The sequence below is a fragment of the Xenopus laevis genome, chromosome 4S (genome assembly GCF_017654675.1).
Source record: "Xenopus laevis strain J_2021 chromosome 4S, Xenopus_laevis_v10.1, whole genome shotgun sequence".
NCBI lineage: Eukaryota > Metazoa > Chordata > Amphibia > Anura > Pipidae > Xenopus > Xenopus laevis.
The window spans coordinates 65,990,593-66,007,551 of record NC_054378.1 but is presented as its reverse complement, the minus strand read 5'-3'; the positions used below and the strand labels follow the sequence as shown (position 1 = coordinate 66,007,551).

General features: G+C 35.8%; 1 protein-coding gene across 17 annotated transcripts in view; it reads right to left on the bottom strand.

The window, feature by feature from the left end:
* Window positions 1-16,959, bottom strand: part of dock7.S (dedicator of cytokinesis 7 S homeolog) — an 81,409-nt gene that overhangs the window by 55,663 nt on the left and 8,787 nt on the right. For all 17 annotated transcript variants that reach the window (XM_041561364.1, XM_041561365.1, XM_041561367.1 and 14 more), the window contains exons 3-14: window positions 14,445-14,620; window positions 14,101-14,169; window positions 12,856-12,985; window positions 11,380-11,592; window positions 11,038-11,123; window positions 7,645-7,711; window positions 6,488-6,637; window positions 5,385-5,465; window positions 4,556-4,721; window positions 3,974-4,116; window positions 2,692-2,785; window positions 2,032-2,194 (exon numbers count right to left, since the gene is read on the bottom strand). In XM_041561364.1, coding sequence (XP_041417298.1) covers window positions 2,032-2,194; window positions 2,692-2,785; window positions 3,974-4,116; window positions 4,556-4,721; window positions 5,385-5,465; window positions 6,488-6,637; window positions 7,645-7,711; window positions 11,038-11,123; window positions 11,380-11,592; window positions 12,856-12,985; window positions 14,101-14,169; window positions 14,445-14,620 — 1,538 coding nt within the window. The remainder of the gene's footprint in view (window positions 1-2,031; window positions 2,195-2,691; window positions 2,786-3,973; window positions 4,117-4,555; window positions 4,722-5,384; window positions 5,466-6,487; window positions 6,638-7,644; window positions 7,712-11,037; window positions 11,124-11,379; window positions 11,593-12,855; window positions 12,986-14,100; window positions 14,170-14,444; window positions 14,621-16,959) is intronic.

Genomic DNA, 16,959 nt, shown 5'->3' with positions numbered 1-16,959 from the left:
AAAAAAAAAAAAAAACTTTATATAGTCAACCTTTTTATGTACTTCTGGATTCCCATGGAAGAGATGAAGACAGACAATAAGGGGCCCATTTACTTAGTTAGTACGAGTGAAGGAATAGAATAAAAAAAACTTTGAATTTCAAATGTTTTTATTGGCTACTTCGACCTTCGACTACGAATCGAACGATTCGAACTAAAAATTGTTCGAAAAATTCGACCATTCGATAGTTGAAGTACTGTCTCTTTAAGAAAAACTTTGACCCCCTACTTCGCCACCTAAAACCTACCGAGGTGCAATGTTAGCCTATGGGGAAGGTCCCTATAGGCTTCCTAACAATTTTTAGGTCGAAGAAAAACCTTTCAATTTGAACGATTCGAAGGATTTAATTGTTTCGATTGAACAATTTTTCGTTCGTTCAAACTAATTGCGGTAAATCTTTCGACTTCGATATTCGAAGTCGAAGGATTCACATTCGGCAGTCGAATATCGAGGGTTAATTAACCCTCGATATTCGACCCTATGTAAATCTGGCCCTTAATTTAAGAATGTCTGAGACAAGCTCATTTTATTGTGGCAATTATAGTTTTGCCCACTGTGCTTTCTTTTCTAGCCTAGTACCAGAAAAATATTTTCTGGTCTTTATCACTAAATCTATAACATCTCTTCAAAATTAGTCTAAATTGCTTACAGAATTTGGCCAGATCACAGGACTAAATGTTAACATCCAAAATTGTAATCTAAACAAGGGTGCTGCGCAAATGAGGTGAGTGTCAGGTGCCAATGGCCCACTCATTAGCAGGGACGGCAAAAATGCAGATCATGGTAACTTTAAGAGCTTAATTTCCTATTTTCAAACTGGAATTCGGCTTTTCTAGCACAGAGAGCACAATTGTGCTTCTCTGTGCTAGCACCCTGGATGCCCCTGAATTTAAACCAACTACACCTCCCCTCTATGAAATCATAGCATTGTAATTGATAATGTGCACCAAAATTATAAGACATAATACAGGTTTCATTTATACACCCCTCAAGTTAAAATACTCTATCCCATAAAAACAAAGTACAGTATTTATACGGGCCCCCTCAGGTTAATACATATATCCAATTCCCATATATGGGCAGTTCATAAGACCTGGAAAATTGCCCAATCATTGTTTTAATAGCTTGTTTTAATAGCTGGTATTGTGACGTTTTTCCCTTTTGTGCAAAGAGAGTTTTTCCCTTTTGTGCAAAGAGGGGAGCTGTAGTTCATCTTCATTGTTGGTTTAGAGTTGTTAATTGGGGCCAGTATTTGAACTGCAGTTCCTATATCATATGAGAATTGTAGTTCAATTTTAGTGTTGTTACACTGTTAATACTACTATTCCAAAACATATAGATAAAAATATATATGTTGAGTTTTATTGGCAACCCAAAATCTTAAAATATATCGGAGTCAAGCTTACCTCTGACTATGACGACCTATCCCCAGTTGATCCAAGTGGTTTAAGATGCTCTCCTCGAATGCTTCACTCATGGAGGAAATAATGACTTCCATAGCTGAGTAAAGCACTTGCATTAAAAATGTCTATACTTCCTAATTTACTTCATTCATGCTATACTGTTCCAGTTCTATCACTTTAGGGCACTTCAGATTACTTTGTGTTCTAAGCAGGTCTAGGATAATAAGTCTCCTAGACTAATCTTTGTTTTTCTGATTTTAAAAGCTACTGTATAGCAGCACAACTGGCCCATATAATTGAATGGCATGTTACAGAATATTGCTCACTCTGCACCCAAGTAGAACAATACTTGGCAGACAAATTAGCCTTTTGCAACTGTCAACCTATGCAACCATTAAGTACAAGGCACTATTTTATTATTACAGAGAAATAGGGAAACAATAAAAATATACATTTGCTTAGAAAGGATTTTATGGGAAATGAGCTTCCTCTTTTTCAGAGCTTTCAGGATTCCGGATAATGGATTGCATACATAAATTTTGAAGTTTACAAGATAAAAATGGGTTGATGCAAAACAACTTTTACTGACCTGTAGGTAGTATCTGGGACATACACATCTCTTGCTGGAAACTCCAATATTTCTCTTGTTGGCCGCACCCTGCTGTCCGGATAAGGTTTCACTTGTAGCAATTCTGGAGTTAGGCAGTAATTTGGGTTTTCTGGGGCAGGAGATATATCTATCTTCAGCTGAGCTGAATGAAAAGAAGAAACAGTTTTTAGTGGCATTAAAAGTAGTTTAGGTTGAAAAATAAAACAAATTATTTGTTCATTGTCATGTATCTATGTAATCCATTTTTTGAGGAGACTTATTAGGGAGACAAAACCAAAAAAACCACAGTATAGGAAACTTTTTTTTTTTTAAAGAAAGATAATGGTACTTTACACTGTTACTTATTATTAAGTTCTGCTGGATAGACATCACATGGCTGATTTGTGTTTGGCATGGGAACTACTGCTATCTTTATGGGAATGCCATTTTCCATAGTGTTTAATTAATGCAAACAGAAATATACTAAAAATCCAGGGCCCATGCATTCCATAGAACAGTTACAACATGTATTGCTATTATTAGTAGTAATTGTTCCATTATAATGTCATGATCAATATAGTTTATATGAATGACATCTAAACTGACCCACTTAATAACCTGAAAAAATATTTCACTAATAAATGAATTATAACTAAATACCAGTAATTGGTCGCAGTCTTCTTAACACAGATGATGGTCTCTTCATATCCGCAAGAAATTTATATAGATCTTCATCACTCAGTCGATCTCCTTCCTTTAAAAAAAGAAAAAAATGGGAAATATAAAACTAATTTATCAACATCTGATTTTCTACCAGGCTTAAACAAATCTGATTCAGGTCCAGAAACCATGAGAAATGTAGGAACTAGAATACATTTCATTATGGTTATATATACTGCCTTTGCATATAGGCCACAAGACCAATAGACAGATATCACAGCCTAAACCTGGTCCTACTCTCCCTTTTAAAGGGAAAGTCAACTCAAAAAAATATTTTGCCTAATAAAAGAAAACATAATTCTGAGTAACTTTGAAATATACATTCATTACAAATTTTCTATGTTTTTTAAGTTATTTGCATATGTATTGCTATTGAAAGTTTGTCTATACCTGTCTATTTTATGCTCAAACTGTTGAAACAATGTAAGACAGTCCACGGTGTTGTCTTTGCTGGGGAACAAAGACTTTTGCAACATTGTTTAAAAAGTAACAACCAAATGCTGCTAGCAATTGTTTTTACAGATAATTTTTAAAGCACAGCACATTTTTAATAAATACATATTGGAAAGTTGTTTCGATTTTTATTTTATTAGGTAAATTTTTATTTTACCCTATAATAACCATGTGAACTCAGCATAATGGCTGCAAATAGTCTTTGACTCATCCCTTCTTCTCTGACCATAGTAACACCACCGTTTAAGTCTGTCAATATTGCCAAAATACAGCCCTTTCTTTCACAAGCAACAGCTGAGACATTCATCCTATCCCACCTAGATTACTATAACCTGCTACTAACTGGCCTCCGACCTTTCCCCTCTATAGTTTGTGTTACATACTGCTAGCAGAATTCTCCTCCTCTTGTCCAAGCGAGTACAGAATCTTTCCTCAGTCTCTTAAAAAAATAAAATCAAAGCCTTCCTCTTGGGGCACACACACACACACACAGCATGTGAACCAGTTCAGGCAAGTATAATGCAGTGACCTCCTTCCTCTCATCTGGGAGGAGAAACTTAGCTCTTAATCTTTAATGTAGATGTACTTTGTATTTTTTATTGTAATGACCCCTGTTTGTTCTATTAATATATTATTCTGATGTGCAGTGCTGCCTACATAGATAATAAAGGTAGATTCGTTAAATGACTGAATCAATGAATAGCCAACTCAATTTGTTTATATCTTTGCAGACATAACAATAACAAATTAAGCAGATTTAATAAGGTACCTGTTTAAAGAAGTTTGTCACTGTAAGTGTTGCAGGTCGAAAGGCAGTCAGGTTACATGACTCATCACCACTAGTGGTACGTTCTAATGAGCGCCTTCCAACAATGCTGGAGTTTCTTCTCTCTGACCACGAGCCTTTACGCTCTATAAAAAATATGAATTGGTGTCACCCTCCCAGAGGTGGTGCATATTATTTAAGTTTACACTGTATTTGTCACTTTACTAAGGCCACACCTATGGACTCCTTCCATCACGGATTTTCATGCAATTCTACTAAGTGACACAATTTTAATCAGAATGTTTTATTGCCTAACCAAATAGGGCAAGTCATAAGGTGGCCATCCACCTTACCAAACAAATGTATAATGGCCCAATATGACCACCTATATGCTCGGCCATATCAGACCGATCCAATCTTTTGCCCTCGGCCACTGTCAAGAGTAATACAAAAAAAACTAATGCAGAATGTCATGAAAGGGCCGCATCCCACAAATGCAGTCTTCATCCCCTAAATATTTCAATACTGTAGAACAAATAAATGGAATTGTTTTTGAAAGCATGCTTAAATATGAAAATTATATACCTGCTGGGCCAATCTCTACTTCGGTGGAATCTCGTTCCAGGCTCCCAGCACTGCTCACTATGTTCATCAGATGAATTGCTGTCCAGGCAAAGGGCATGCGGTACCTTCCCAGTCTCTGGCAAAACTGATCTGCTTGACTTTTCAATTTTTCCAATTTGTCCTTGTTCTTCAAAAAAAGTTAAATGTAAAGCTCTATATGTAGCACTTCTGATTAACTAAATCTCTGGGGTATGTACACTAGACCAATTCTACAGTCTGTGTATCTCTATTAGTGGTTACCAAACATCAAACCAGATATTGGAAGCAAATTCAGTGACCATCCTTTTGTGGTCATAATGCACAATATCGGGGTCACAACTATGTCATTAACTACAATGTTTAGTAAAATACTAGCACCTGGCCTGTCTATATGTACCCTGTGACCAAAAATACTGCTCGTGTCTGCTTTGCAATGTAGTTCCAGGTTTCCTTTTTTTTTCGCTGTGTTACTTCTATAGAATATACTACTTGTGGCAGCTGAATTGCTTTATAAAGCCAATACTGATGAAGTCCATTATGCCCATATGGCACACCCATACAGAGGCCACAACAATGAATCAAAAGTAGGTCATATCGCACCAACAATTATGCTAGGATGCTTGGTAAGAGCTCTGAATTCTAGGTAAAATATATGGCTCATTGGAGTGAGATTAGATAAGCCTCTACAACATAACCTATTACCGGTAGGGGACCTGTTATCCGGAATGCTCAGGACCTGGGGTTTTCCAGATAAGGGGTCATTCCATAAGTTAGATCATATAATCATTAGACCCAATGGAATTGCACTCACTTTTGCTGTGTCTGCTTCTTTATATATCATATAAGGTTCTGCACATTCTCCGATATCTCCTTGCTGCAACACCTTCTCCAGCTAAAAATATTTTATTAAAATCAGCCAGTTTGTGTCAAACATATTTTTACTTTGATAGCAAAAAAAAAACCTTATACATATTAGTTATCCAATCCATGCACTAATTTCAAAATACCTGTATGTGTAAGGCATTTACACCTATTGTGGATACCACATGCGATACAATACAGGGCATTTTTTTCAGCTGATGCGTTTCGTATCTAAGTCATAGGCTACGACCAAATGTCTTAGACGCGAAACGCGTCAGGCATGAGTGTTTCATACAAATAAAATTTTATTTTTATTCAACATTTATCTGATCCATGGTTGACCTATTCAAGTGCCTTGCTCCAACATTTTGTCTCCTTATATACGGTTTATCAGCTCCCTTGAGCTGAGGGCCTGGGGCAGGAGCACCTATATGGTAGGATCAACTTGTGAGGTTTGATGTTTATACGTATGTGTTTGTTTTGCATTAGTACCAGAATTTTGACTGTCATGCATTTTTCATCTAAGTTAATGAAAGGTGAAAAGGAACAATTCCAGAGGGCTGAAAAGTGCATAGCTGTCAAAGCATATAGATTTGGGCCAATTGCAAACACACTGCCCAACCATCTTTACATATACATTTTGTCTTAATCTGGATTACATTGCTCTGAAAATACTTCATCCAAATATTTAAATAAGTCAATGTCCCTAGACGTAAAAGTATAATAAAAATGGTGAAGCTAAATCAAAACTGAACTCTTTCAAACATAATACCGTGCCACTGTAGTAATCTTACATAAAGCATTTATGGTTTTGTAAATCTTTTGTTGGTCATTATAATTGTAACTTATTTATTGAATATAAATACATAATTGTGGTTGTGAAAATAACAAATTCACCTAGGAAATTAAAATGTCAAGTATAAATTGTCTTACTTTTATCTTTTGTTTGTCATTATAATTGTAACTTATTTATTGAATATAAATACATAATTGTGGTTGTGAAAATAACAAATTCACCTAGGAAATTAAAATGTCAAGTATAAATTGTCTTACTTTTATAACCAGGAATACATCTTGGGAAGGATAAGTGATTGAAAAGATAGCTGATCTAGCCAGGGTACTGATGGCTGGAGAGGAGACATATGGACGCAACATTCCTTTTACTTGTTCCGAGTTTAAGTCAAAATAAAAGTTTTCAGATATCTAAAAAAACAAGAAGTAATTTGAACTTATAAGCTTTGAAAAAAACCCAATACGTTTCATTCCATTGTACAGGAGAGTGGATGCAGACCATTTTTATTTGAATTGAAAGTTTAACTTATATCATAAAATTCATTTCTTCTGTGCAATAACATGACGAGAATCCGCAATGGTTTATTATAATAATAACTATACTAAACAACAATAACAATACTATACAAATACATATCTGTAACTTGGCAAATGAAATAAATAATAATAATGTGATTTAGTACAATTGCTTGTATCATGCAACTAATAATGAATATTCAAACCTTTTTTAAGCAAGCAAGCATGAAGGAAAAAACTGTAATTCTTTCCATACTGAGCAATCATATTTCTTCAGTTATACTACCTATGTAATTAATTCAAAAGGTCAGTGAGTCTAGTAATTTACCCTACGCATGGGTTGCATTAAGATTGGCTGACTTAGTTTAGCACTTGTATCAAGCAGTTTTTTTTATAAACCTATTCCTGAAAACCTGATGCTAATGTTATTTTAGTTAGCTAATAAATGTATAACTATATGGCACTGTTATGTTACATGATCATTACCTTTTTTTCCAATATCACAAGACTAAATCAAGCTTGATGGGTAGGTATAGCTATCATTTCCCCTTTCTTTTTTTACCATCAACGGATTAGAACAATGGCAGTGGAACACATGAAGACTTCAAGAATTATGTGTCCAATGCAAATACTAGCTCAGTGAGCATGTGCATGCAAAATGCTGGGAATAAACCCTTCTTTGACCCTACAGGAGGATTTGTGGGTCAGGCGATTATTGTTTGGCCCACTGAGTTGTAAATCATGATGGAAGAAATTGATGTGTTCAATTAAACACAGCCTTAAGTGCTCAAAAGAAAAAAAATCTCTCTCTCTCTATCCTCCTAAACTTACTTTGTAATCTGTGAATTTAAATGAATTGTAATGGGTGAATTGAAATCATTATTCAGTGAATATGAAAATACCTTCTTCTTTTCTTTGATGTCGTATAAAGCTAAACTTGCAAAAATCGGTTCGATTTCTATTTCAAATCTAAAAAACAAAAAACATGAGATTAAGAGAAAAAAAAATCTAAATTCCATAATATTTTGAATGAAGTAGCCTATATTCTAAAAGATTTGTTCCAGATCACTAAAAAACAACAAAACAAATGATTCTACTTTATAATACCTAGATGTTATATAATAACTCCCTAAGTCAGTCTTCATTGCTAAGAGTATTTTATGTAAAAGGAAAAGTAGTCATGTGCCATATTATTCTCATCTGCAAACACACATGGCTGTTTTATCAGGCAAGAATGGCATGACAAACACCTCTGCAGGCAGGCAATACTTGTAGGGAGCAATGAGGGTTGATTTTAAAGGAAAACTATACCCCAAAAAAGAAAACTTATGCAACAGATAGTTTATATCAAATTGAATGACATATTAAAGAATCTTACCAAACTGGAATATATATTTACATAAATATTGCCCTTTTACATCTCTTGCCTTGAACCACCATTTGTGACTCTATCTGTGCTGCCTCAGAGATCACCTGACCAGAAATACTACAACACTAAGGGGCTGATTCACTAAGCTCGAGTGAAGGATTCGAATGAAAAATACTTTGAATTTCGAAGTATTTTTAGGGTACTTCGACCATCGAATTGGTTAAATTCGTTCGAATTCGAACGAAATCGAACGAATCGAACGAAAAATCGTTCGACTATTCGACCATTCGATAGTCGAAGTACTTCCCCTTTAAAAAAAACTTCGACCCCCTACTTTGGCAGCTAAAAGCTACCGAAGTCAATGTTAGCCTATGGGGAAGGTCCCCATAGGCTTGCCTGTGATTTTTTGATCGAAGGATTTTCCTTCGATCGTTGGATTAAAATCCTTCGAATCGTTCGATCGCAGGATTAGCGCTAAATCCTTCGACTTCGATATTCGAAGTCGAAGGATTTCAATCCGAGGGTCGAATTTCGAAGTATTTTTAACTTCGAAATTCGACCCTTAGTGAATCGGCCCCTAACTGTAACAGGAAGAAGTGAGGAAGCAAAAGGCAGAAGTCTGTCTGTTAATTGGCTCATGTGACCTTACATGTGGTTTGTATGTGTGCACAGTGAATCTTACGATCTCAGGGGGCGGCCCTTATTTTTTAAAATGGAAATTTTCTATTTTTGATTACCCAATGGCACATACTACTAAAAAAGTATATTACTATGATAATGGTTCATTTACATGAAGCAGGGTTTTACACATGAGCTGTTTTACTCAGTATCTTTTAATAGAGACCTACATTGTTTGGGGGGTATAGTTTTCCTTTAAGCATTGTTGTGACTCTTTGTTTAGCCTGGATTATAATACCTCAGACAAAACACCAAAAATTACTATATATATATATGTCTATGTTCCTTAATATGTGTGGCATACAGCAGCAGGTCACAAAAGCCTACACCACACACAGACTACAGTATACATAGAGGATAATAGTGAAGGGTAAATGGCCCCAGTTTGGTTTGCTTGAAAAAACTGTGACCCACCACACTCATCCCTGGTGAGTATCTGACCATGTTATTCCCTTTCCAGGACCACTGTGCAAACATTTCATAGAAAAAATAAAACAAGTTTTAAGATATACAATGATTTCTAGACATGTCTAGCATTTTAACAGGGCAGTAACAGAACAATCCTCTATAATTGGAATCTGAACATTCATTATCTTATGTAAACACTCTGTATCCTTACCTAAAAGATATATATATATTAACCAACAGACTGTACATTGTGAAATCACGTTTGCTTACAGAGGTTAGAGAAGGATACAGTGGTGGTTAAAAAAAGATGACCTTGTTTAAAAAATGTTTATAACTGTTCCCTCGCCACCCTTGCATTTTTTTCTGAGGACAGCAAAAGCTGTATAATAAAATAAAGTTCATCTAAAGGTTTAGTAAAATGAACTTTATATGTTAGAAGTAATCGGCTTCTATGGAGTGAGTTTGAAGGGGTATAATTTCATTTGATTTCTAGTTACACAAACCGAGTGCTGCAGCTGTGGTGTTAATTCTAGATACTACAGACCTCTTGGCAAGAGTACAGTTGCTGTGCACATACCAGCAACTTGATGAATACAGTGGTTGGTGCACTAAAATTTGGGAGGACAAGTGATATGGAAGAGAGTTTGAAAAGCTAGATGGCTTACAAAAAATGCTAGCCAGAGCACTTTACAAAGAACACCTACAAACTGAATGCTTAGGTAGGGTTTGCATTTTTATTTTCTAAATGCTTATTTGTGTTTATTCATAATGGAAGATACAGCCACAACTATTGTGGCGATTATCATGAAACAAATGTAGAATGCATGCTTCACTTTTAGTGAATAGACAAACAGGGATATTTAAGATACTCCATGTTTGGTTCTTGTGAGGTAGATAATTAGATTATTGGCATAGGAAATAACAATAACCATAGTTGTTTTGTGAATAAAACAATAGTCAAAAAGTATGTTTTGCACAAACCCTATTCACTGCACTTATGATGTCGTTTTTATTTCAGTTCAGTTACAGTTTATACTGCAAACAATTAACCTTACCATATAAAATTCAATTCCAGAACCAACAAGTATATTTTTTTTTATATGTAATATTGGTGTGTAGTCAGGCATCTCAGGTAATTTGGCCTGGTCACGTGCTTTTAGAAAAAGCCAGCACTATAAGATGGAACTGCTTTCTGGCAGGCTGTTGTTTCTCCTACTCAATGTAACTAAATGTGTCGCAGTGGGACCTGGATTTTACTATTGAGTGCTGTTCTTAAATCTACCAGGGAGCGGTTATCTTTTGTTAGGGAGCTGCTATCTGGTTACCTTCCCATTGTTCTGTTGTTAGGCTGTTGGGTGGGAAAGGGAGTGGGGTGATATCACGCCAACTTGCAGTACAGCAGTAAAGAGAGACTGAAGTTTATCAGAGCACAGGTCACATGACTGGGGGCAGCTGGGAAACTGACTATATGTCTAGCCCCATGTCAGATTTCAAAATTAAATATGAAAAAAAAAAAAGTTTGCTCTTTTGAGAAATGCATTTCAGCTCAGAATTATTAAAACTATTAACAGATGCGTTTTGAAAAAAACTTGTTTTCCCATGACAGTATCCCTTTGAGGTAACTGGGAGGATGTCAAGTTAAAGGCAGACTAAATAGATTTTATATAATTAGGATTTTGTACACATAAACACTATACATTTGTGGCAGCATACCTAACCACTTGTGGTAAGCAAAACTCCATAGGAAATTAAAGTTATTCAGTTTTCAAGAAAAATGTAGCAAATTTGAGAACATTTAACATTTTGCAGACATAAGCAAAGAGGAAAAAAAAAATCTTACTTTAGGGATATGCATTTTACCAGCAGTCTCTGTCCAAAGTGTTCCTTTGGTACCTCAGGAACACTCAACCGTTCAATGGGTTCATCCTGTGAAAAAAATTGTTCATATGATATCAGTTCTTTCTTTTCTTCTTTTATAACAAAGTATGTGTCCCATCAGGGTTGCCATTTATTAATTGTATGAAATAAAACAGAAGTAGTTATCTGGTGTATTTCAAGGTTGTATATTGCAGGTTGACATTGATATCTTTACCAGTATGTTTAATCTAGCGTTAGTCAAATGCTGTATTAAAAACAAAATTATTCATAACATATATACATATGTACAGTCTAAATGGCACACCTCATCCTGAGCAGGATGCAATGCAAAGAGTTCTTTGTGTCTGCTTGATTTCCTTTGGTCTTCATTTTGGTGATCAATTTCTTCATTTGGAGCACGATCAAGTAAGTTAGGTACAAGAGCATCAGATGCAGAGTTTTTGAGATCAAATATGCTGCAAGCCCAGCTTCCCCGTGGAGTATCATCTATGGACATTGAGCGTCTTTTGATGTCATCCTGGATATTAAAAACAAGAGATAAAAATAAAGCAGTGTATTTAAAAAAAAAAAACAAGACCCAGAACATGAAGGAGACTGGGGACCACAGTTTAAAGGGATGATTTAATCTATATTTTCCTTGCTGGATTGTGAATGGTAAAGGAGTATGCCTATATTAGATATAGAAATATATAGTCCCTCAGTATACGGTACGAGTAAACACACGTGGTTGCTCCTGCTGCAGATTTTCCTGGACCATACCCCATTTAGGGTTCTTAAAAGGTAAAAAAAGAGCCTGGGGAGATTATACATACAGGGGGCTGTGACTCAAACTAGACCACAAAATACTGCAGCTGCCGTAAAGGCTTAATGCTAATCGGTTGCTTTAACTTTCTTGACAACATTTTTTTTACTTTCTCAAGCCGGCCAAGTTTTTGCTAATTTAAGAAAGGGCTTAGGGAGTACAGAATGTTGCTATGATCCTGTTAATATAAAATAATAATGGTTTCATTTGAAGTTATGGGATGTTTTTCTTTTGAACTTTAAAGGAATTGTTCAGTGTAAAAATAAAAACTGGGTAAATAGAAATAAAAAATGTTTCTAATATAGTTAGTTAGCCAAAAATGTAATGTATAAAGGCTGGAGTGATTTGATGTATAACTTGTCAGTCAGATCACTACTTCCTGCTTTTCAGCTCTCTTAGTTTACACTGACTGGTTACCCTGGTTACCAGGCAGTAACCAGAGACTTGAGGGGGGCCACATGGGTCATATCTGTTGCTTTTGAATCTGAGCTGAATGCTGAGGATCAATTACAAACTCACTGAACAGAGATGTACCATGTGGCCCCCCTTCAAGTAGCTGACTAACTCCGAGTTATAGAGCTGAAAAGCAGGAAGTTGGATTCTGGCTGTTTATTAGACATCTGTTCACTCCAGCCTTTATATATTACATATTTGGCTAACTAACTATATTAGAAACATTTTTTATTTTGCACAGCCTCTCTATTTATCCAGTTTTTATTTTCACACTGAACTGTTCCTTTAAAGTATGTGACACTAAATATGCACTATTGCTTGCAAATCAGGATGCAGGTCTTTGCACTAGGTGCTCGAAAAAAAACTTTCACCTATGGTAAGTTACATAACCCCCTGTATTATTTATGATTATTAAAACGAAACACATGCAAAATTACATAAGCACACAAATTATGATAAATATGAATATATTCTAGGGCAGCAACTATAGACACTATGCATACGCATTTATTATTATTATCATACTTGGTCATCCTGGTAGCTGCTGCTCTCAGAAACCTCGTCAGATTCAAAAACTTGCTTTGGCAAACCCCTTTGTCTCTCTTTTTGCTTGTCCAGTGTGTTAGGGTTAAAGCCAGTTCCTAATTTGTGGTATCTGTTGGAACAATGAAAAACTTGTTCAATCCCATTCTTCATTTTAACTTCCACCAACACCAATACTGGCACGTGATCAAGTTGGCCAAATCAAATGACTCTTATGGTGGTCACACAAAAAAGACCAATATTTCAAACACCTTCAATTTTTAGTGCGTGTATAAGGCCCTCTGTCAAACAATGTAATCCATTCAATCACACCACAGTTGAAGGACCAAAATTAAAATCTGTAATGCCTGATGATTCAATCTGATAGCAACCTAAAATGTTGTGGTATTATGTTGTAGATTTATATTCTCTTATTCCACCACTAGGAGGATACAACAGTTGTACCCAACGCTGGCTGCATCATGCCGAAACCTAAAAGGAATTACACACAAATTATCCAATTTGCTGATCTGTGGAATTCAAATAAGAGGGATGGTGATTTTATGACTTATGTGAAACTCCAAAGGACTGTGGATACTAGTAATACTGTACAAACAAAAAGAAAACAGATGTAGAGATGCGTAAAAACCTCAAACAGGTATTGTTATTTAACAAAGTAGCAGAGTTTTGCATAAGGGCACACAATGCAGACAATCTGCTTTTTTCTATCTACGTATTGAAGTCGGCCTGAGCGCAGCTACACTAATTGGATTTGGGTGTGAAATGCATGTTTTACCACTCATTGTAGTTGCACACAGGCACAAACAATGCCAGTCATTGGAGCTACATGAAGGAGTAGATGAGAGCCAATCTGGTTTTCTTTGTCTGCGTACCACCATTGGGAGAAAAGTGGTTCATCCCCATCATGTGTGATTAGCCTTAGGCCCTCAACATTGGAACATGAAAGGGGAAGCCAAGCTTCATCCGAGCAGAATAGTGTCACCACCACAACTGCCCCTGCCAAACCAGACATGGAATTCCCATGAAATATGGCAAATTATTAGTTGCATCAAAAACAAGAAAAGTTATCCTAAAACTCAATATGATATTAAAAATATACTCTTTATTCAAAAATCATGTTAAAAAAGAGGCATAAAGATCACATGGTATTCCAGTAACTGTACTGGTACATAATGAGTTTGATATCCTTGCCATCGAGTATGGTTTATTCTGAAAATGAAGACTTACTTTCTATTTACAATTGCCCAGTCTTCTGTGTAACTTCTTATGCAATCCTTGACATGAGAATCCATTTCACTGTATGAAAAAATAACAAAGATGTTCATTGTAATATTCATGCCTGCACATGATCAGACAGGTAAGCAAGCACAAATGTGTGCATTGTATGTTCAATGAAACTCTTGAACAATGGATAGAAAAACAAATAGAGTTACATAATAGCTATTCACCAGTTCTCTACTTTGTCAATCCACAGACTCAGCTGCAAGTTACTTGTTTTCAATGGGAGTAAATGATAACATTTTCATCCTCAACATTTGTTTATTATTAGAAATAAAGAGTTCCAAACCTACCTTTCTTCTGGTACTGAAGACACCATAGTCCTGCATTCTCTCTGAACATAGAGAACTTCAACATCGTCAGCAGGAAACTCATACAGGTCTCTTAATGGACCTGAGTCTAAAGACACTGGATGAGTAATGAGATAGTCCTCAAAATCAACTGGGTCAACCACTTCTGTAAGAGGAACCTGCAAAAACAAGACTGGGTCAAAAGAGCCGAGAAAAAAACCACAACATTTTTCACATTTAAAAATTTGACTCCAACAAAGATTTTGGCTTGATTTACTTAAAAAAAATCAGAACGAAAATTGTATGTGAGGAAAATTCTTGTGAGACAATTTGAATCGCATGAATTTTTCAGAGTTTTCAAATGAAAACCAGCATTAAAAAGCCCAAAGCCCTTAAACATCATGAAGGCAAACAACACCTTCAAATTTTAATGGGACCATCTACCATCGACTTTTACATGACTTCGACAGGTTTTAGCTAGAGTATTTTCGCATACCGATTTTTAGCAGCTTTTGAGCATAATAAATCTCAAAAAATTCAATTTTTCCCCTTAAAAAGCTTGACCAGAAAAATTAATAAATAGGCCCCTTAAATTGCAAAAAATACGGAAACTCAAATATAAAATGTTTGCTGGCAAGTTCTCATTTAACACTCAATAGCAGTAGTATTAGCAAAATTCAAGCTATTTTTCATTTTGAGTTATTAAGATTAATTCTAAATATGCCAGACTCACTAAAATGATAGGCAGAATGTGATGTCACTGCATTGAAATGGTTTTACATTATTAATAAATTTGAGTCTTCTGATAAATAAGCACACATTTGAGCTTCCAGTTTTTCCAAAAACTTAAAAATTAGATTTTTGATAAATCAGCCTTCCCGTGTACCTAGGTCAATTTACTGCTGGCATTAATTATTAAATACAAATATACAGATACATATTTATTTGCGGAGACTCATAGTCATCCAATACCACAAGTTTGTTTCAAATCCACTACTGTATCATGTGAACAAATTGGGTGGATGACTATTTAATGAAGTAAGCGTTATTTCTGAAATGTATACCAATTTGAGCTGCATGTTTTGCTCACTTTTAAATCTGGTTAAGTTAAAAAGCTGATCAGTAAATCATAATGCTGAAATATGAATCTCTAAAGAATGCCTGGTTTTGACATATTAAAACATGGCAGGTATACATTATGACTATCCATACACAAGATTCCATGATAAGATTGTGCAGTTATCTACCGCAACCCCATTTCCACTGTTAAAAATATAAATGTTGCTGTTTGACTTTAATGTCTAGTGTAGAGTCTTCCACCGGGCCTTGTAACCGTGGAATACCCGCAAAACACCAAACCAAAATGCCCTGATTCTGTGACCATGCAGGTAATCTGTGTGTAATCAGCCTGGGTACCAGGATCAGTAACTTTCTGTGTAGTACTGTAACAAATGCTGTAGCAAAGTCTAAGTAGGTCACATCCACCCCAATGTCTAGATTTTTACTCACCTCCAATGCCCCTCATTCTCTATGACAGCTTGTCTGGTTGCTTTTTTGCATAATGTATTGGCCTCCTTATACCTGATCAAAGTCTCAGTTGTCTCCAATCTATAGTTAATGTTATATAGATTGTGCGGTAAACATGGGATCTCATTGTAACAGGTATACTTTTATCCTGTTTACCCTCACTCCTTCCCGTGACTCCATTCTATTCCCACAGCCCTATCTAGATTGCTAGGAAAGTGGATAGAATTACGCTGGGACTGTGTTTCATGAACTGGGCTGGACTTTAAACTACAGTGTACAATGACAGATAACAAATCAGTGCTTACTACTGGTTTGGGGAAGGCCCTTTCATGTTTTAGAATCATAATGATCCTAAGCATTAAGCAATATACATATACATCTCTGGGTTGGCTGAGATGTGAGTGGGAGAAATCACTGCACAGCCTCAGTAATGCTTCTGTGACTGAATTAAAGCAAGGCCCAAAAATGCTTCAACACCTACTGGAAAGCCTTCCAAAAACAGTATATGCTTTTATAGTATAAAGTAGTGGTCCCCAACCAGTGGCTCGTGAGCATGTTGCTCTCAGTAGCCTCAAAGCAGGTGCTTATTTCAAAAATTCTGGCTTAGGAGCAAATTTTAGTTGAATTAAAAAACAGGTTTATGGACAAACAGAACCTCCTGTAGGCTGCCAGTCCACATAGGGGCTACCAAATAGCCAATCACAGCCCTTATTTGGCACCCAAGGGACTTTTTTCATGCTTGTGTTGCCCCCCCCCCTTTCTACATTTGAATGAGGCTCACGAGTAAAAAAGGTTGCGGACCCCTGGTATAGAGAGAGGACTATCCTCATATTAACACCATTTTGTTTCAAATTGGCCAGGTAGGTATTTGGGTACTTTTGGTAATATAGCATAGATGAGACAGATACATACTAACATTTCTGTTACCATCTGTATAATAAAGACAAAAAAAAACTTTAGATATAGCAGAAAAAAAATATCTGAAAAAAAA